This window comes from Symphalangus syndactylus, chromosome 7 (assembly GCF_028878055.3).
Source record: "Symphalangus syndactylus isolate Jambi chromosome 7, NHGRI_mSymSyn1-v2.1_pri, whole genome shotgun sequence".
Classification (NCBI taxonomy): domain Eukaryota; kingdom Metazoa; phylum Chordata; class Mammalia; order Primates; family Hylobatidae; genus Symphalangus; species Symphalangus syndactylus.
The window spans coordinates 138,932,454-138,953,200 of NC_072429.2; the positions used below are offsets into that span (position 1 = coordinate 138,932,454).

The 20,747-nt window shown below is 42.4% G+C and overlaps 1 protein-coding gene across 9 annotated transcripts in view; it reads right to left on the bottom strand.

Annotated features, from left to right (window-relative positions):
• Positions 1–20,747, bottom strand: part of TRAPPC9 (trafficking protein particle complex subunit 9) — a 729,895-nt gene that overhangs the window by 267,249 nt on the left and 441,899 nt on the right. For all 9 annotated transcript variants that reach the window (XM_063643571.1, XM_055287357.2, XM_063643573.1 and 6 more), the window contains one exon: positions 12,482–12,624. In XM_063643571.1, coding sequence (XP_063499641.1) covers positions 12,482–12,624 — 143 coding nt within the window. The remainder of the gene's footprint in view (positions 1–12,481; positions 12,625–20,747) is intronic.

Genomic DNA, 20,747 nt, shown 5'->3' on the forward strand with positions numbered 1-20,747 from the left:
GGAGGGAGGGTCCCCTGAGGTCAGGAGTTCAAGACCAGCCTGGCCAACAAGGTAAAACCCCATCTCTACTAAAAATACAAAAACTAGCTGGGCGTGGTGGCAGGCGCCTGTAATCCCAGCTACATGGGAGACTGAGGCAGGAGAATCACTTGAACCCAGGAGGCAGAGGTTGCAGTGAGCCAAGATTGTGCCACTGCACTCCAGCCTGGGCAACAGAGCAAGAGTCAGTCTCGAAAAATTTAAAAATAAAAATAATAGTAACAATATTATATATATTCAGATGAATTTAAAAATTTAGAAAAATTTGTGTCAAATTTTTAATAATGGGTGTCTATGTGAGATGATATTGCAACAGATACTCATCTCTACTTAACATGCTTCCAGAAGGCATACTTTTTTTTGAGACGGAGTCTCACTCTGTCACTAGGTTGGAGTGCAGTGGTACAATCTCGGCTCACTGCAACCTCCGCCTCCCAGGTTCAAGAGATTCTCCTGCCTCAGCCTCCCAAGTAGCTGGGACTACATGTGCGTGCCACCGTGCCCAGCTAATTTTTTTTTTTTTTTTTTTTTAAGACAGAGTCTTGCTCTGTAGCCCAGGCTGGAGTGCAATGGCACGATCTCGGCTCACCGCAACCTCTGCCTCCTGGGTTCAAGTGATTCTCCTGCCTCAGCCTCCCGAGTACCTGGGATTACAGGCGCCCACCATCTTGCCCAGCTAATTTTTGTATTTTTTGTAAAGACGGGGTTTCACCATGTTGGCCAGGCTGGTCTCAAACTCCTGACCTCAGGTGATCCTCCTGCCTCAGCCTCCCAAAGTGCTAGGATTATAGGCGTGAGCCACTGCGCCAGCCAATTTTTGTATTTTTGTAGAGATGGGGTTTCACTACGTTGACCAGGATGATCTCGATCTCTTGACCTCGTGATCTGCCCGCCTCGGCCTCCCAAAGCGCTGGGATTGCAGGCATGAGCCACTGCGCCCGGCCAGGCATACATTTTGTATAACCAGTTTGAATGACTAGCTTTCAAAAGAAAGAAGCGGGGGGAAAAAACGTATTATTTTATATAATCATCCTACTATTTATAGATAAGGCAATGCGGGGCTCAGAGCATCTGAGAGACCTGTTCAAGGCAGGAAGTAGAGATCCATCCCCTCTAATTTCACATACTTTCTTCCCTCTACAAAATCAAGGTACCCTGCCATAGTTATTTGCTATGTCCCTACCACGTGCCAGTCATCTGAGAGACTTACTTAAAAGGGGAGACACAGAAAAGACACTGCCTGTAACATACCTGTAAAGACTGAGAACGAGAGGGAAGAAGGGCGTGGACACCACACATCAGGCACACAGTTTCTTACTGGAATCCTCCTTACAGCCCGATAAGGAGGCCTGCTTTATAAAGATTCTGTAACTCACCCAACATGGCAGAGCTGGGATTCCAACACGAGGCAGTCAGCCTCCAAAACCCAGGTGCTCCACCTCTCAGCCCTGCTGCGTCCTGCTGGTCAGGGCGAGGCCCGCCAGTGACTAGGGGCCTGATGCAGCCATGAACAACACCAAGCTCATTCTTTCTTCTCACTCTGCCTGAGTCCCTCACCTGCAAAACGGGGCAACACGTTCTCTAGCCCACACTCCCTAGCATGTCAAATGCACAAGGACAGGCGCTGAAGTCTCCCGTGAGCCTCTGAGGGGGATTGAGGGACTACCTCACTTTGCAGAGGGTCACCGTAAAGTTCTGAAAAGTGGCAACACCTGGAAAATGCTTCCTAAGGAGGCAAAGGGGTTACAGGGAGAGCAGGGTGTGTAGCAAGGCGCCAGGCACTTAGTGTGTGATCAATAATCATCCAGTTCCTTTATACACACTGAGATGACAGCACCTCAACACCTACATGCACAGGGCTGACCGGGCCACACAGAGGAAGGAAGAATGCTAACAGCCTGGTCAATGGGACCCGAAGTGAAATGGATAATTGATGCTTTTGTGAAAAGACGACGTTGCTCTTGGGTACCTGCTCAGCAGATAAGGGCCAGATGGAGTTCAAGCCCATCAAACCCATCACAGCTGCAGCAGCTGGGTTTCACTCCGACCGCGACCCCGCCTCTCCGTGCACCCCTCCAGGAACCTGTCTGTACTGGGGCTCCAAACTTCTCCCTTCTCCAGCACTGCACTTCCCGTCAAGCCACTCCTGGCCCTAAGGGAAGGAAACTGTACTCCCCAGTCATCGAAACAAACAACTCAATTCCCACTGTAGTTCCTCCGGCTAGTCAACGCAAATCTAGTTGTTCTCTCTCCAAAGCTCCTGCCACACGTCCTTCACACTGCAGCGTTTCTTCAACGATGCGATTGACCAGTGATGCTTACTTCACCTGCTGCTGCCCAAACAAAGAGTCACAGAGTGGCTGCCTTCAGACAGCTGTCCATAGGTGAAAGGGAGGCCAACAAAGGCTTCCAGATCCGCTCAGGTAGATGATGTCCTTCGGGAGTGCTGGGGCCAGCTGCTGCAAAGCCGCCTGTGTTTACAAGACTGGCTCATCCCTTTGTCCCTAGAACCTGACACACAACAGAAGTGCACACACACAAGGAAAATGACAACCACCAATTTTCAATTATCTGCCTTGTGTCAGGCACTGTTTATAATGTTTCAGACACTTTATATGCGGTGTTTAAACCCACAGTTTTACAACCCTGCACAGCCAGTGTTATCTCCTTTTCAAGATGAAGGAAAAATGATGCTTAGAGAAATGTGAATGGCTTGCTCAAAACCACAGTGCAAATGAGCAGGAGAATCAACACTGGAAATCAGCTACAGGCGCATGGGGCTCTCACTCCTGGTGCGCACTGCAATTCTAAATTCTTGTTAAATTTAAAACCAATCTAATAAGTAAACATAGCAACTGGAAAAAGATCTACCACGATAAAACTTCATAGTGCCCCTTCCAGGGGTGAGCTGTCCCCACCACACCGGGAAAGTGATGAAGGCCTCAGTGGCAGGGTGTCCATCAATAATGTCGTAACAATTACACCCCACACCCTGCTCAGAGGGGTGTATTTTCCACATAGATCAGAGTAGAAATGTCTACGATTGGATCGTTTATTGTAACAGGCTAGAAAGAAATTGCTCCTCAGGAGAGAGAGAGGCTCAGCATTCAGACAGGGATGGTCCAGCCTAATCCATTTCCATCTCGTCCCTAACAAGGTTACCAGGCAGTTCTGTGTAAAAAGCAAATCTCAAAGGTAATTGATCTTTTAAATAAAAGTCAACTGAGACCTATGTACTCCCTGGAGGGAGAACAGTAAAAATAATAATAATAATAAAGAGAATTCTACCTATCTATATTGTGCTTTGGCATTTAGAAAAAACTGTCCCCTCTGTTATTTAAATGGATTCTCTTATCGCCCTGGTGAGGTGAGCAGAGCTAAGAGGCTCACTCTCCCCCTAGGGAGGGCAGACCAAGATGCGGCAGAGAAACACACTCCTCCAAAGACACGGCTCCTACAAATGGTCTGTTCAGCGGCAGAACAGACACCAGAGCCCAGGACTCCAGGCTCCCTCAGAGCAAGTGTGGCAGCAAGCTTTGGTCTGGGTGTCCCCAAGGCCACAGTTCAGATTGCCTCCCTTCCACTCACGAATGCGCAGGACAAGGTGAGGAATGTAACACCTTGGCTTCTATTTGCACTAAAATTAGTCTGAATCTCTGTGCAGGCTCGCACTGACACGTATGTGGCCATCTTCATTGTCCATGCTGCAGTGGCCTGGAAGCCAGGACATCTAGATGCCAGCCCTGTCACCTGCAAGCTGTGTGAACCTAAGCAAATCAGAAAACTCTCCGGGCCTCGTTTGTGATGCAAATGTGTTGAAACGGGCCATCTCTGGGGATGCATATGACTCTAACATGGCGTGATGCCAGAGCAAAAGTCTTCACCTGTGAGCTAAATGAAAAGTAATGAATTCACAATACACCATGCATCACGTAACTTCAATAAACTGCAAAGGCCAAGAGCCGAAAATGCGTACTAATTCTGTTGTATTCCAGGCCTTGCAGTTTACACAGGTCCCTATTAAGAAAAATAGAATTTAGCACTTTGGGAGGCCGAGGTGGGTGGATCACTTGAGGTCAGGAGTTAAGAGTCCAGCCTGGGCAACTTGGTGAAACCCTGTCTCTACTACAAATGAAAAAAAAAAAAAAAATTAGCCAGGCACGGTGGCTCATGCCTGTAGTCCCAGCTACTCAGGAGGCTGAGGCAGGAGAATCACTTGAACCTGGGATGCAGAGGCTGCAGTGAGCTGAGGTCGTGCCACTGCACTCCAGCCAGAGCAAAAGAAAAGAAAAATAGAACTTAAATAGATATATAAACGGGGTCATCCCTTTTATACAAAAAAACACCTGAATGAATACAGTCTTGGTATTTTACATCCTGTCAGTCCTAAGTCTTCACCAGCTGCCCACTGTGGGGCAAGGTGCTGGGTCCTGGGAGGCAGAGGTGAACCACCTGGCTCCATGTTCCACAGAGCTCAAAATCTAGTGGAAGAACCAGAAACCCAACATTAACACTTCTCCTGTTCCTCCCACTGTGGGTGGTGAAATCCTTCTTTCTTCAAGAATTAGTACAATGTTTCATTTTTTGTGATGCCTTTCCAGATCTCTCCAGTAAAAATTAGGTGCTCTCTCCAGCGTATATATATTTTCATACATGAAATATTAAATCAAGGTTAAAATTTACATACAATGAAATACACAAATCTGAAGTGTATACTAGTCTGATTATTCATCTACAACCCTATAACCCACACCCCTATCAATATATGCAACATTTCATCAAGTCAGAGAGATATTTCCTCTTCCCTTAAGGGTGACCAGCTGTCCTGGTTTGTACTGACGACTTTGCCAGGGTGAGGGAATTTCAGAGCTAAAATCTAGAAAATCCCAGGCGAACCAGACAGTTGCTAACCCAAATCCCTTCCCAGTCAATTCCTGCCCCACGTTACCTTAACCCAGAGTCAACCACTGGTTATATTTCTTGTATCATAAAACAGGTTTTCCTGTTCTAGAAAGGTGTACACATGGAGTCACACAGTATGTTTTATGACTCGATTCCTTCGACCAGCATCATAACTTTGCGCTGACCCCATTTTGTCGCGTGTACCAGCAGTTTTTATTTCTGAGGAGTATTCCATTGTGTGGCAGCACCCCACATTGTTTATTCATTTACCTGTTGATGGGCATTTGGGGTTGTTTCCAGTTTGGAGTTATTAGGAATAAAGCTGTTATGAAAATACTTCTAGGAGTCTTTTTGTGGATATGGACTTATATTTCTCTTGAGAAAATATCTAGGCATGAAATTGCTGGATCACTGGGAAGGAATATGTTTTAATTCATGAGGAACTGCCTGACTGATTTCTAAAGTGGCTGCACCAGTTTACACTCTCAGAAGCAGTTTATGTGAATTCTGGCTGTTTCACATTCTCCCTAACATTTGGTGTTCTCTTTTTTAATTTTAGCCATTCTAGTGGGTATATAGTAGTATCTAATTGGGGTTTTAATTTGCATTTCTCTAATGATTAATCATGTTGAACACTTTTCGGAGATAACAGGTCATTTGAGAAATATCTGTTCAAATCTTTTATTTATCACCTTTTTAGAATCGTACAACTTCATCAATAAGATACAAGACGTTTGTTACATAAATATGTTACAATTTTTTTTACCTTAGAATGTAATTTGCCTTTTAATGAGCTGAAGTTTTTAATTTTGATGAAATTCGTCCTATCAACTCTTAGTTTTATGGTTAGTAGTTTCTGGCCCCATCTAAGAAAATATTTGCCCCCAAATCAAGAAGATACTCTGCTACATTTTCTTTGAGAAGGCTTGCAGTTAAAGGTTTTACTTTTAGGCCTAAAATGCATCTCCAGTGAATTCTTGGGCAGATGTGATGTATGGGTGAAGGGTTGTTTTTATTCCCCCACATAGACGTCCAGTTGTTCCAGCATCTTTTATTAAAAAGACTTTTCTTTCCCCATGAAATTAGTTTTGCATCTTATTAAAAATCAACTGATGAGATACAATTGGAGCTATTTCTGGACTATCTATTATGGTCCATTGATCTCTTTGTCTTTACACCAATAACATACTCTATTGATTACTATAGCTTTACATTGTCTTAAAATCATACAGTTTAAGTCCTCCAACTTTGTTCTTTTTTGTCAAGTTATTTATCTATTCTAGGTCTGTTCAATTTCAAAATAATTTTATAATTCCACTAAACAAAAATCCTGCTAGGATTTTGATTGAATTGCATTAAACTTACAATCAGTTTGGGAAAATCACTATCTTAAGAAAAACTAATTCTTTCAATCACTAAGCATGGTATACTTTTTTTTTTTTCTTTTTTGATACAGAGTCTTGCTCTGTTGCCCAGGCTGGAGTGCAGTGGTACAATCTCGGCTTACTACAACTTCCACCTCCTGGGTTCAGGTGATTCTCCTGCCTCAGCCTCCCAAGTAGCTGGGACCCACCACCACACCCAGCTAATTTTTGTATTTTTAGTAGAGAGTGGGTTTCACCATACTGGCCAGGCTGGTCTTGAACTCCTGACCTTGTGATCCACCTGCCTTGGCCTCTCGAAGTGCTGGGATTACAGGCATGAACCACCGTGCCCGGCCACCTCTCTAATTATTTAAGTCCTCTTTCATTTCTCTTTATCATGTTTTATCATTTTCTAGGTAGGGATAAGATTTGTAGAAATGTTTTCCTAAGTGTTTCATGATTTTGATTCTACTGTATACATTATTTTTTAAATTTCATTTTCAAATTGTTAGTTGCTGGTATATAGAAACATAAGTGATTTTTTTTTTTTTTCAGATGGAGTCTCACTCTGTCACCCAGGCTGGAGTGCAGTGGTGTGATCTTGGCTCACTGCAAGCTCCGCCTCCCAGGTTCACGCCATTCTCCTGCCTCAGCCTCCCAAGTAGCTGGGACTACAGGTGCTCGTCACCATGCCCGGCTAATTTTGTTTTTGTATTTTTAGTAGAGACGGGGTTTCACCATGTTAGCCAGGATGGTCTCCATCTCCTGACCTTGTGATCCGCCCACCTCAGCCTCCCAAAGTGCTGGGATTACAGGCGTGAGCCACCGCGCCCGGCCACATAAGTGATTTTTAAATATTGAGTGGCATCCTGCAATCTTGCTAAATTGACTTATTATTTCTAATAATTTCTTTGGTGCGGCAGATTTCTTAGGATATTTATGTACATAATCATATGTACCATACAAAGACAGACATGTGAATAATAATAATTTTACTTCATTTCCTATTTTAATACCCTTATTTATTTTCTTCCCTTATTGCTTTGATTAGGACTTCCAGAAAAATAATGAATACAGTGGAAACGTGCCTTGTTCTTATTCTTAGAGAAAAAGTCAATCAGACTTTCACCTCTAAGTATAACATTAACTATGGGGTTTTTTGTAGATGGCCTTTGTCAGACTGAGGAAGTTCTCTTCTAATCCTAGTGTACTGAGTGTTACTAGCATAATTAAGTGTTGACTTTTGTCAAATAATGTTTATCAACTGATATAATCATATGATTTTTTTCTCCTTTATTCTGCTACTGTGATAAATTCTAATGACTGATTTTTCAATGGTAAAACGACCTTATATTTCTGAGTAAAACCTGAATTGTTCATGCTGTTTTGTCCCTTTCATATATCACTGAAGTTGATTTGATTTTTTGTTTTCATATTTCACATGTATATACATGAGGTTATTGGTCTACAGTTTTCTTTTCTCATAATGTCTCTGTCTGGGTTTGGCATCAAGGTGATCTTGGTATCATGAAATGGAAGTTGGGAAGTATTTCCTCCTTATTTTCTGAAAAAGTTTTTGTAAAGGTGATATTATTTCTTTCTTTAAAAAGCTTCATATATTTCAGAGTGGAGCCATCTGGGCCTAAAGTTTGCTTTGTGGGAAGTTTTTAATTAAGAATTCAAAATCTTTAACTGATGTGTGACTATTTATTTTTTCGTTTCTTCTTCTTGTGTCAATTTTAGTAATTTGTGTCTTTTTTTTTTTTTTTTTTTTTTTTTGAGACAGAATCTCACTGTGTTGCCTAGGCTAGAGTGCAGTGGTGCAATCTTGGCTCACTGCAATCTCTGTCTCCTTGGTTCAAGCGATTCTCATGCCTCAGCCTTCCGAGTGGCTGGAATTACAGGCATGCACCACGTGCCCAGCTAATTTTTGTATGTTTAGTAGAGACGAGGTTTTGCCATGTTGGTCAAGCTGGTTTCAAACTCCTGACCTCAGGTGATCCGCCCACCTTGGCCTCCCAAAGGGCTAGGATTATAGGTGTGAGCCACCACCCCTGACCGTCACTTTTCTTTTTTTTAAGAGACAGGCACCTTCTCTGCCACCCAGGCTGGAGTGCAGTGGCACGATCATAGCTCACTCAAGGGATCCTCCTGCCTCAGCCTCCTGAGTAGCTAGGACTACAGGGATGTCCCATCACACCTGGCTAATTTTTTTTAATGTTTTGTATGTTTTATGATTTTTCATAATATTATGTTATTATCCTTTTAATGTCTGTGGAATTAGTAGTAATGCCACCTCTTTCACTCTCATTATTCGTTATTTGTGTTTCCACATTTTTTTCTGACCACCCTAGTTACAATTTATTAATTTTATTATTAATCTTTTCAGAGAACCAACTGTTGGTTTCACCGACTTATGAATTTATTTGTTCATACTCCATAGCACTGATATCCACCCTTTATTATTTCTTCTGCTTACTCTAGGTACATTTTGCTCTTCTTTATCTAATAAAGAAGCAATATCACTGATTTTAAGCCATTCACCATTTCTAATACAAACATTTACTGTATTAAAAATAACAACTAGGCACTTTGAGAGGTTGAGGCAGCAGGACTGCTTGAGGCCAGGGTTTTGAGACCAGCCTGGGCAAGATAGTGAGAACCCATCTCTACCAAAAGTTTAAAAAATAAGCCAGTTGTGGTCCTCTGCACCTGTAGTTTTAGCTACTTGGGAGGCAAGGCAGGACGATCACTTGAGCCCAGGAGTTTGAGGTTAAAGTGAGCTATGATGGTGCCAGTGCATTCCCTCCCGGACAACTGAGTGAGATTCTATCTCAAAAAAAAAAAAAAAAAAAAAAAAAAAAACACATATATATACAAAAACTAGGTGGAGCCGATTAAAAGAATTGTCCAAGTTTTCTATATTTTTACTAATTTTTTTTTGTCTACTTATTTTACCAAATACTGAGGATGAATGTTGAAGTTTTCAACTGTAATGGTGGGGTTATCAATTTCTCCCTTCACTATGTCAGTTTTATTTTGAAGTTATATTTGTAAACAGTTTCATTTGATCATTATGTACTTTTGATGACTTGACTCTGCTGTCATTAAAAATTGTCCTCTTTTTCTCTTGAAAGTCTAACCGTTCGATATTAAGATACCCAAACCAACTAATTATTTGTGTTTACATATGTCTTTATGTCTTTTCCTTCATCATCTTTTTGTTTTTACATTATGCATAGTTAACGTCAATTTCTTATAAAAAGGTAGTTGGCATCTGACTTTCTTATATAGTTTGACAATCTCCATTTTTAAAGGTAGTATTAAATCTATTTACATTTAGTATAACTCTGGATACAGTAGATTTGAGTCCTCCACATTGCCATCTGTTTCCTATTTGACTGTGTGTTCCTTGTTCTTTTCTCCTCCTTTCTTGATACTTCTTCCCCTTTTTTGGGTTAAGTATTTTTAAATATTCCATTTTATCTCTTCTGGCTTATCATCCATTCCTTAAGTGGATTGCTCCAGCGTTTACATGTATCTTTAGCTGATCACATCCTAACTTCAAAAAATATTATAACAATTTGCATATAACACAAGAACTTCTATTTTCCCACCCATTCTTTGTGCCACTTTTTTGTTACATATTTTATTTGTATATGTGCTAAACACTACAGAATTAAATGTTCTTATTTCTTCTTTAAGTCGTCAATTAATCTTTCAAAGAAATTGTAAAAGTGAAGGAATCAAATCTTTTCTATTTATTCACTTATTTACTATTTATTAGGTTCATCACTCCTTTATACAGTTTCCGGTTTCCATTTGCTTTTATTTCTGACTGATGAGCTTATATCAGGCTAGTAAAAAACAGGAATTGTGCTCCATTTGTCTCTTAAACCAGTGATCTCTTTATATAGCACCTGAAACTTTGGAAGTGTCGGCTTAAGGAACAAATGAAACTACTTCCAATACACTCTGGTAAGTGCATTATCAGAAGTACATGTAACGTTAAGGGACCCACACAAAGGCCAATCCACTCTGCCAAGTCGCACTCAGAAAAATTTTACAAAAATGGTAACATGGGTCAAGGTCAAACAGGTATTTTCCAAAAGGTTGAATAAAGTATCTTCATTTAAGAGAGAGAACAGTGTTAGAGAAAGGTGTGTGCAGAAGCTCGCTGGTGTAAGCCACCTGCACATATCCCAGCAACAGCGAGGAGCAAAGTGCCCTTTGCATGAAGTATGGGCCTGGGGCAAAGGGACTGAAGGGGAAGATCTGGGCCAAATCCTTAAGCACCATGGATGTCATAGGAGGGACTGTGGACTTTATCTCATCAGCACTGGGAAAGTATGTGCCAGGGCGGTGGCATGGGCACATGTGTACTTAAAGGATGACAACAGGAAACAAGGCTGTCAGCAGAGAGACCAACGGGGCAACTCTCTCTACAGTGACGAAGGCGTGCAGTGGATTGCAGAGTCACTGGGAGGCATCTCAGAAGTCCAATCCACAGGGCTTGGGGACCACTTAGACTTAGGAATAACAGAAAAGGAGAATTAGAAGACATCAAATCTCAATCCCAAGAGCAGGGAAAAGAACCACGGAAACCAAAAGAAAAGGCAGCAACGGCCACAGGCTGGGGGCAGGATCCACACAGCGCTTCAGCTGACCACCCATGCTTCCAAACCTCTGTGTGCAGCAAACCACACAGCGGCATTTTTCTCATCTTCAATTGTCATTTAGAACTGCAAGGGTCATGATGTGAAAACCAGATAACAATAGGGGAAAAAAAAAGACGAACTCCGTGACAACCTGTGCCGCTTCCAAGAATTATTTATGTGGGCAACGGCAGCAAGAGATGAGGGGATGAGAAAGAAACACACACCAGGTTCATGATGGGGCAAGTGTAATGCTCAGAAAGGGCCTGAAATACTCTAACATCCGCAGCCATCCTGGCCAAGCCTTTCCCAGTGGCAAGTGCTTTAATGCTTTATACAAATTCAAAACAGAGGCGAGTCTTGGCAGGAAAGGCTCTTACTCTGAGGACTGAAAAGGTGACAGATGATGAAATGTGATGCTAAAAGGCCCAGCTAAACCATTAATTCTTGCTGAAGGCATTCTCCAATGGCTGGGAAGAAAAACAGTCTTTCCTATAAACTAAAACCACACTTATTATTTAGAGCTGTATCATTTTCAAGGGATTTTATGCCAACATTAACATGGACAACAACACGCTATCTTACGCTGCAGCACACAGGGCCCACTGGAGGAGGAGGGGCTGCACGGGATCCCCCCGCCGCCCACTTCGAGGATGGACAGGTAAGCATTTAAATAATACCCATCCAGCCCAACCTACTCAGACAGGCAAGACCTAGCTGGACAGGAACACCAGGACGAGCTCGGAGGTAAAGAGCACCTGCTTCCCAGAGGCTGCTGGCACCGCGGCAGGAATGGGAGCCACAGAGGGTCCTCAGCTGCCAGGAGCTTCACCTCCAGCTTCCAGATTCCACTACTCCAACTTCGCCAGAGAGGAAAGTTTTGGATGAGAAACTATCATTCTACCACCTCAGAAAAGAATACCCTGAGTATCTCTTGCCACTTCTGGGTTTCAAGTGTACAAACGGTCCAATTTCTTTCTCCCTGAAGGAAGACTAGGTCTGGAAAGTAGGCAGGAGAGAAAGCCTTTGTATGAGAAGGGCCTCCTGGGCAGAAATGACCTGATGCCAAGATGGCTGGGAGCTCCACAAAGTGCCCATCTTACGGGGATGCCAGGAATGATGCAGAAGAGATGCTGGACTTGTCCAGGAGTCCCTAAGACATGTGCTATCCACTGAGCCACTGCTAACAGGAACGGCAAGCCAGAATGCAGCCAGACCAGGCTGGGCAGGAAATGTGTGTGCACAGTGAGAACCACACATAGGAATGCTGCAATCATCAGCATTATTATTACAGCACGGCATGATACGTAAAGCCCATTCACTTATGACCACCTGAGAGGCAGTTCTCATGTAACACCTGGTTTCCTAATGAAAAACCTACATCTCAGAGAGGCTAAGCAACTTGGCCCAATGGCACAGATCTGATGGGATGCAGAACAAAAACACACTGAGGTCAGGATTCCAAACGCAGCGCTGTCGAGACTCTAGAACAAGACGGCTGTGCAGCAGGAAGACACTTACCTGGTTGCTGGGAGAGTGCTGACTCGGGTGAAAAATACAGACGGCTCGACTTCTACATGCAGCCCCAGGGAGAGATTCCTGTAATATCCTTCAGTGTGGCCTGGGCCTCCAGAGTATTTGAAATTCAGGATAGCTTCCAGGGTCTAAAAGATGTGAAAACACACACACACACACACACACACGTTAGTAACTCTCTAGTTTGATCCGCCAGGAGGCAAGCGGCTTCGCTTAGGAAGAGTCTGAAGATAATCCCAACTAATCAAGTCATCAGCACTGGCCGACTCACACCCCCGGCAGGCACCGACGCACACCGCTGGCGGGCACCGTCTTACACCCCCGGCAGGCACCATCTTTCCTGTGATGCCCTAGAGTCTACACAATTCTCAGCCTGTACGTGCAAACGGAAAGGGCTTCCAAAACGTACTCTGTGGTTAAATATGGCTTTTTTTTTTTTTTTGGAGATGGAGTCTCACTCTGTCGCCCAAGCTGGAGGCAGTGGCACGAACTTGGCTCACTGCAACCACAGCCTCCCAGATCCAAGCAATTCTCCTGCCTCAGCCTCCCAAGTAGCTGAGATTACAGGTGCATACCACCATGCCCGGCTAACTTTTGTATTTTGGTACATATGGGGTTTCACCATGTTGGCTAGGCTGTTCTTGAACTCCTGCCCTTGGGTGATCCACCCGCCTCGGCCTCCCAAGGTGCTGGGATGACAGGCGTGTGGGATGACAGACGTGTGGGATGATAGGTGTGTGGGATTACAGGCATGAGCCACCGCAGTGCTGGGATTACAGGCGTGTGGGATGACAGGCGTGGGCCACTGCGCCGGCCTAAACACGGCATTTTAGAGAGAAAAACACATTTCTATAAGCATCATTTCAACATAAGATGAAGTGACAGGCAGAGGCAGGGGTGCTTCTATCCAGAAGGTAGGGTCACTTGGGCTGACAGTGAGTAAAAGCTGACAAACTCCACACTCGGGATGCTTCCTGGAATGCATCCAAGAGATGACTTCACAGGGCAACTGAGGCATTCCAGGAGGGGCAAGCGGGGAGCGCCCATGTGCTCCTGCTGGGGCCCAGCGGCACCTAGTGAAAGGCGAAGAACAGAGGTATGGGGAGACCCCACCCACGGGGATGTCGCTGCACGCAGGATGGCTGGGGATGGAAGGGGGACATTACAGCTTCTCTGCAACCCCGAGTACGGGGCAACATCAGGGGAATGTGGAGCCTGGGGGCACCCAGAGTAACCATAGCAACAAGAAGTTCAACCAGATTCCCCTCCGGACTGAAGGACCCAGTCTTCCCCAGGACCGTCCTGAAGCAGCAGACACAGCAGATCCAGCCCATGGACCAAATCTGACCACCACCTGTTTCTGTCTGGCCTGAGAGCTAAGAACAGTTTTTACATTTTTTTACAGCTTGTAAAACAAAACAAAACAAAGCAAAACCAGAGAAGAATACGCAACAGAGACCATATGCGGCTGGCAAAGCTTAAAATACTACGTGGACCTTTACATCAAAGATTTGCAGATAAAACCCAGAGGAAAACATAGGAACAAATCTTCACAACCTTGGATTAGGCAAAGGTTTCATGCATATGACACCAAAAGCATAAGCAAAAAGCAAAAAAAAAAAAAAGAAAAAAAGAAAAAGAAACCAGAGCTTCTCAGCTGTTAAATAGGGACAATAATTAATATGTATCTCACTAGATTCGTGCAGATTTGATGAGGAAATATAGTGACAGAACAAAAAGTCGCTCATTAAATAAATTCCTTTCTCCCCTACAACCTACCCATCTGACACCCTGAGGCAACATGGCTTAGAATCGGAGGAAATGAGTTTCAGTCCCATTTCTTCTAGTTTTGTTTTATATTCTTGTAATGTGGCAAAGTATACATAACATAAAAGTTACCATTTTAACAATTCTAAGTACACAGTTCAGTGGTGTTAAGCACATTCATTCTGTTTATCAACCAACTCCATCATCCATTTCCGTCCCCAGAACTATTCCATCTTCCCAAACTGACTCTCTGAACCCATTAAACATGGACTCCCCAGTCTCCCTTCCCCTAGGCCCTGGCACCCACCATGCTACTTTTTGTCTTCCTGAATTTGACACTCTAGGCACCTTGCATGAGTGGAATCCTACAGTACTTGTCCTTTTGTGACTGGCAGATTTCACTCAGCATCATGTCCTCGAGAATCATCCGTGTTGAATCATGGGTCAGAATTTCCTCTTTTTAAAGACTAATATTCCATTACATGTATGTACTGCATCTTACTCATCCATTTGTCTGTCAGCGGACACTTGGGTTGCTCCTACCCCTTGGCTCGTGTGAACGGTGCTGCTATGGTTGCACAATGCTGAGACCCTGCTTTCAGTTCTTTGGGGTATATGCCCGGAAGTGGAATTTCTGAATCGTATGGGTATTCTCTGTAATTTTTTGAGGAGCCACCATATTGTTTTGCACAGTGGCTGTGCCATTTTACATTCCCACCAGTAGTGCACAGGGTTCCTGTTTTCCCACATCCTTACCACACACTTGCTATTTTCTGTTTTTGTGATAATGACCATCCTAAGGGGCACGAAGGAATATCTCACTGTGGTTTTGATTTGCATTCCCCTGGTGACTAGTAATGTTGAGCATCTTTTTATGTGCTTATGGTCCATTTATGTATCTTCTTCAGAGAAATTTCTGTTTGAGTCCTTCAGTCTCATTTTAAAAGCTCACTATTCCAAATCCCCTCTCACCACTCCTATAGGTATATTTCATGACTACATATTGACAGGTTCCCTTCAATATTTGTACTGCCAGAGAAATACCTTCACTGATTCTCTCCACCTATGTAAATATTACTACTCAACAGCCCAAATAAAGCCATGCCTTCCCCTTATTTACAAATGGCTCAATAAAATACAGATTTTTTTTTTAATATTCAAGGATCATATTTTGGCCTCACCAAAATCTCAAATTCTTTTTTCATTCCCTTTACTCCCAAGCACCGCCCTGTCATCTCCAAAGGGTTGCTGATTTCTTGTGAACATGTCTTAGACCTCTTAAATTGCCCTTGTCATCAGCAGAAGGTGAGACTCGACACACACACACTCAATAAGTCTTTCTGTCAAAATTTTCAGAGTTCAACTGACTTTCATCTGTTTGATCTATTTTTTCATTCATCTTTTCAAACACTTCCTCGGTGTCTTCTGAGTGCAGGGCTCTGTGCTCAGTACAAGATGAAGAAGATGTAGTCCCTGATCTCAGAAAGCTCAGCAGATGCTGAGTGAGGCAATGTATGAATAAATTAAATAATAAATAAATGAAGCCAACCAACCACCTAACATATATACAGCATCTTTCTCAAATTGCAGGCACAGTGGTCATGGAAATAAACTCTCAGTAATGGCTGTGAAAAGCCAAAATCTGTGAAGTAACAACAAATGTCACACTGGCTTTTTGTTTTTTTAAGGTAAACTTAAAAGTCACCTACAGAGAGTGATGTAAAAGAAATCACCTGCGGAATGAACAAAAAGTACACAGACAACTGTCAAAGTACCACATCACCAAGAAGAAATAGTCTGTGTTTCTACTTTCTGGGAATTCACTGTTTCTTTACTCTGTAGAAAACTACAAAAAAAGATAATTATGAGCGGAAATATCTAATTTAACAAAATCAAGCACAGAAAAGGTGTATTACTCCATTCTCACACTACTATAAAGAACTGCCTGAGACTGGGTAATTTATAAAGAAAAGAGGTTTAATTGACTCACGTTCCTCACAGCTGGGGAGGCCTCAGGAAATGTAGAATCATGGCAGAAGGAGAAGAAGCATGTCTTACATGGCAGGAGAAAGTGAGTGAGTGTGTGAAGGACGAACAGTCAAACACTTATAAAACCATCAGATCTTGTGAGAACTCACTATCACGAGAACAGCATGGGGGACACCGCCCCCATGATTCAGTCACCTCCCACCAGGTCCCTCCCTCGACACGTGGGGATTATGGGGATTACAATTCAAGATGAGATTTGGGTGGGGACACAGAACCTAACCACATCAAATGGTTTTCTGAAGTTCAGTGTCACTGCCTTAACTCTTTGAGATAAAAACAAAAACCAGAAATAACAAAAAAAGGCCTCCTCGGTCTTTTAAAATTAGAATATTATATATAAAGTCTCATATATTATGTATATGGTCTTATTAATAATAAGACCATAAGGGGAGCTGGGAAGTGGAAAGACACAGGATGTCCAAGCCCTTTTCCTCAATCCAAGAGACTTCATAAGATGTTCCTGTGTGAGAGCATTTTTCAATCCTTACTTTGACAGAAGACTATTACAGAAATCGTTCATAAACGAGGGACTACAACCAAAATGTTTATTTTCTAGGCACACAACTTATTATTCCAGCTAACATGAAAGGCCTGTCAGTGGGTACCTTGTATTAAAGAGCACCTACTCCATGCCAAGTGCTGCACTGAGTGACTTACACACCCAACTGCAACAGTCACGAGAGCCCCATAAGGGAAGTGCTGCTTTCATCAATGAGGCTCAGAGCATCCAGGAAGCAGCACAGGCAGGAAATGAATGCAGAGCAACACGCCTGCACAGCCCACTCTCTTGCCATTCAGGCAAACTGTTTAGAATAGCATTCATTCACCCATGTAATCATTCACTCACTAACCCTATCTACTATGTCCCAGGGACTATGGCACTTGAGAGGAAGAAGGCACAGTGCCACCCTTGTGGCACTCGAGTCTGGTAAAAGAAACAAGCCTTGAGGCCTCTGAGTAAATTGTGACATGTTGTGTCATGGATAAGTGTATTAGGATATATGAGAATACAGGAGAAGAAAGGACTACATGTGCCAGGTGGGTAAGAGTTGCAGAGGAAGGAACAACAAACCAGTAAGGAAGACAGGATTAGACAATTATCAAATTGAAAATGGATAAATAATAGAAAAAAAACAACTACACTAAAACCTACTTCTTGAAAATATCAATAAATGTGACAATCCTCTAAGTTGATCAAGGAAAAAGAGAAGAGAAAAACAAATTACCAACATCAGGAATGAGAATGATTATTGGTACAGATCCTACAACCATTAAAAGGACAATCAGGGAAGAGTGTCATTAATTTTGTGCCAATAGATTCAACAACTTAGCTAAAATGTACACATTACCAAAAGGAATCAAGGAGAAACAGAAAATCTGAAGAGCCTCATGCCAATTGAAGACACTGGATTCATAATCAAGAATATACTCCCAAAAGATGGCCAGGCATTGTGGCTCATGCCTGTAATCCCAGCAGTTTGGGAGGCTGAGCGGAGGCAGATCACTTGAGCCCCAGAGTTTGAGATAGCCTGGCCAACATGGTGAAAGCCCAACTCTACTAAAAGTACACAAATGAGCTGAGCTTAGTGGCGCAGGCCTGTAATCACAGCTACTCAGGAGGCTGAGGCAGGAGAATCATTTGAACCCGGGAGGTAGAGGTTTCAGTGAGCCAAGATCACGCCACTTTACTCCAGCCTGGGTGACAGAGCAAGACTCTGTCTCTGAAAACAAACAAACAAACAAGCAAATAAGAATATACTCCCAAAAGAAACCCCAAGCTTAGATGGTCTCTCAGCTGAATTCTAACAAACATGTAAATTAGAAAGAATATCAATTTTATATAATAAACATTTTTAGCAATTAGAAAAAAGGAGAAAACTTTCCCAATCTTTTTATGAGACCAATATTACTCAAATATCAAAATCAGATAGAAAACTTTTAAGAAAACTATTCATGAGGCCTATATCTCTCATGAATTTAAATGTAAAAAATATTTTTAAAGCACTAATGAATCAAGTTCAGTAAAATATAAAATGGGTAACACATCATGGCCATCAATAATGCAAGGCTGGTTTAATCTTCAAAAATCAATGTCATTCACCATATTAACAGGCTATTGACAAGCAACAAAAAGAAAAGCTGAATAATCAATGGCTTCAGAAATAATAGTTGACAAAATTCAAAACCCATTTATAGTTTTTTAAAAACTCTCAGCAAACTAGGCATAGAAAGGAACACTGTCATTCTATGAAATGCACTCATGAAAAACCTACAGTCAAAACCATACTTGATGATAAGCAATGGAATGTTTTGCATCTAAAATCCAGATTAAGATGTAGCTGTAATAATTTTTATAAGCATTGTACTTGAGATCCTAGCAAGTTCAATAAGTCAAGAAACAAAGGGCATACATGTTGGAAAGGAAGAGGTAAAACTGTCTTTGTTTGCAGACAACATAATCATGTACCAAAAACATCCTAAGAAATCTACTGGAACTCTCAGAAATTGCTGGTGGTACTATAAAATAATAAAATCCTTTTGAAAAATAGCTAGGTAAATCCTCCTAAGCTTAAACCTACAATTAACATATTACTCAGCAAAGCAACTCCTACCAAGAAAAACAAAAACACATATCTACACAAAAACATGTATGTAAATGTCCACAGAGACTTTATTCACAATAATACCAAACTGGAAATAACCTCCATGTCCAACAAGAGGTAGGTGACTGAATAAACAAATTGTAGTAAATTCATAAAATGAAATACTATTCTGCAAAAGAATGGAGCAAATTACTGATACATATACAACATGGAAGAATCCAAAACACCTTATTCTGAAAGAAAGAAGCCAGACACACAAGAGTGTATACCATTGCTTGTATGTATATGAGATACTAGAAAAGCTCAGCCTTTGGTAGCAAGAAGGAGATCAGTAGTTGCCTGGAGTTAGGGGCAGGAGAGGGTTAGCTGCAAAGGGGTCAGAGAAACTATGGAGGGTGATAAAAATATTCTATATCTTGATGGTGGTGGTGGTGGTGGTTGTTACATGGAGTATATACTTGTCACAATTCATCAAACTCTATGGTTAATGAGGCTGCATTTTATAGAATGCACATTACACTCAGTAAAGTTGATTTTTGAAATTGATCCTGGCCATTAATAGACATAAAATCACTCGTAAACATTATTAAAGAATCCAAGTCACAATGTGGGCCACGTTGATGTGGGACCAGCCATGTCCAAGGGCGAATGTGAAGCCCTCAAAGAGGCTTCAGATGGAGACTTAAGAGTCCTGGGTTCTGCATCAGAAGAAACAGCAGTGAGGCTATGATTCACCATAATTAAAGCTTCATGTGACCTGGGAGAAGTCACATCACTTTTTCAGTTTTCAGTCTCCTCACCTTAAAACCTGAGGGTCATGCCAGATGTTGCCTGAGGTTTTGACCAGCTCTTATACGAACAGTTATTCTTTATTTTCCTAATGTTCCACAACTTCTAATATAACACTATTGTCAGAGAAAAACGATCACCCTTATATGTATGCCAGCCAATTTAAATGTATATGAAGTAGATCTCTAATATTTAAAGACCTCAATTGAACCTGTCACCACAGATTTCCTTCTGCTCTGTTTCTAGAATATGTCATAAAATTAATAGCTGTGATGTGATCCACTTAATAAGTCAAACATTCAAGACCAAAGGCTGGGGCTCATTCCCCAAGAGACCAGCACAACGGTTTACTTAAGGTCAATGAAACTCACAAATGAAAGCCATACCATTATTTTCCAGTTAATTAGCACTTTTGGCCAAAGTTTTTCTTCAGTGTTAATGATGCCTTAAAGATGCCAAGTAACTACAAATTAAGTGATCCACCCACAGCAGTGCAGGGATAGGTTTGAACAACAGCAGCCATCGAAACAGCTTCCAGCCAAGAGGCCCACGAGTCCCGTGGTGGCTGAGAAGAGTTAGGACACAAGGTCCAGAGGAGGGGGTATGTCTGGGGACTGTTAGAAGACCAAGTTGAAAGTCTGGTTTAGGGTACTAAGGAGAGCATCAAGTCAGAGAGTCGAGGCCAGACAGAACCTGGGACCCACAACCTAACTCCCTGGGCGATGAGCCCAATGCCATAGACCACAGCAGCGCAGAGGGCTGCCATGTCCTACCTGCACTTACGCTCCAGCCAAATTTCACCTTCTCTGAGAAGCCTTTCCAGCATCTCCAAAGAAACTCTGCCACTCTCTAATACATACCACATGGACACTCTGCTTCTACACTGCTAGAGCACCCATCACACCTGGAGTTACATATTTTGTCGATAAGAAGTGTATTCGATCATTTAATAAGTGATATAAAATGGTCGGTGCTGAGATGGCTTGCTCCCACCTCTGTCACCCCGTCCAGACCACTGTCCTCTCCCATACCCTGTAACCACT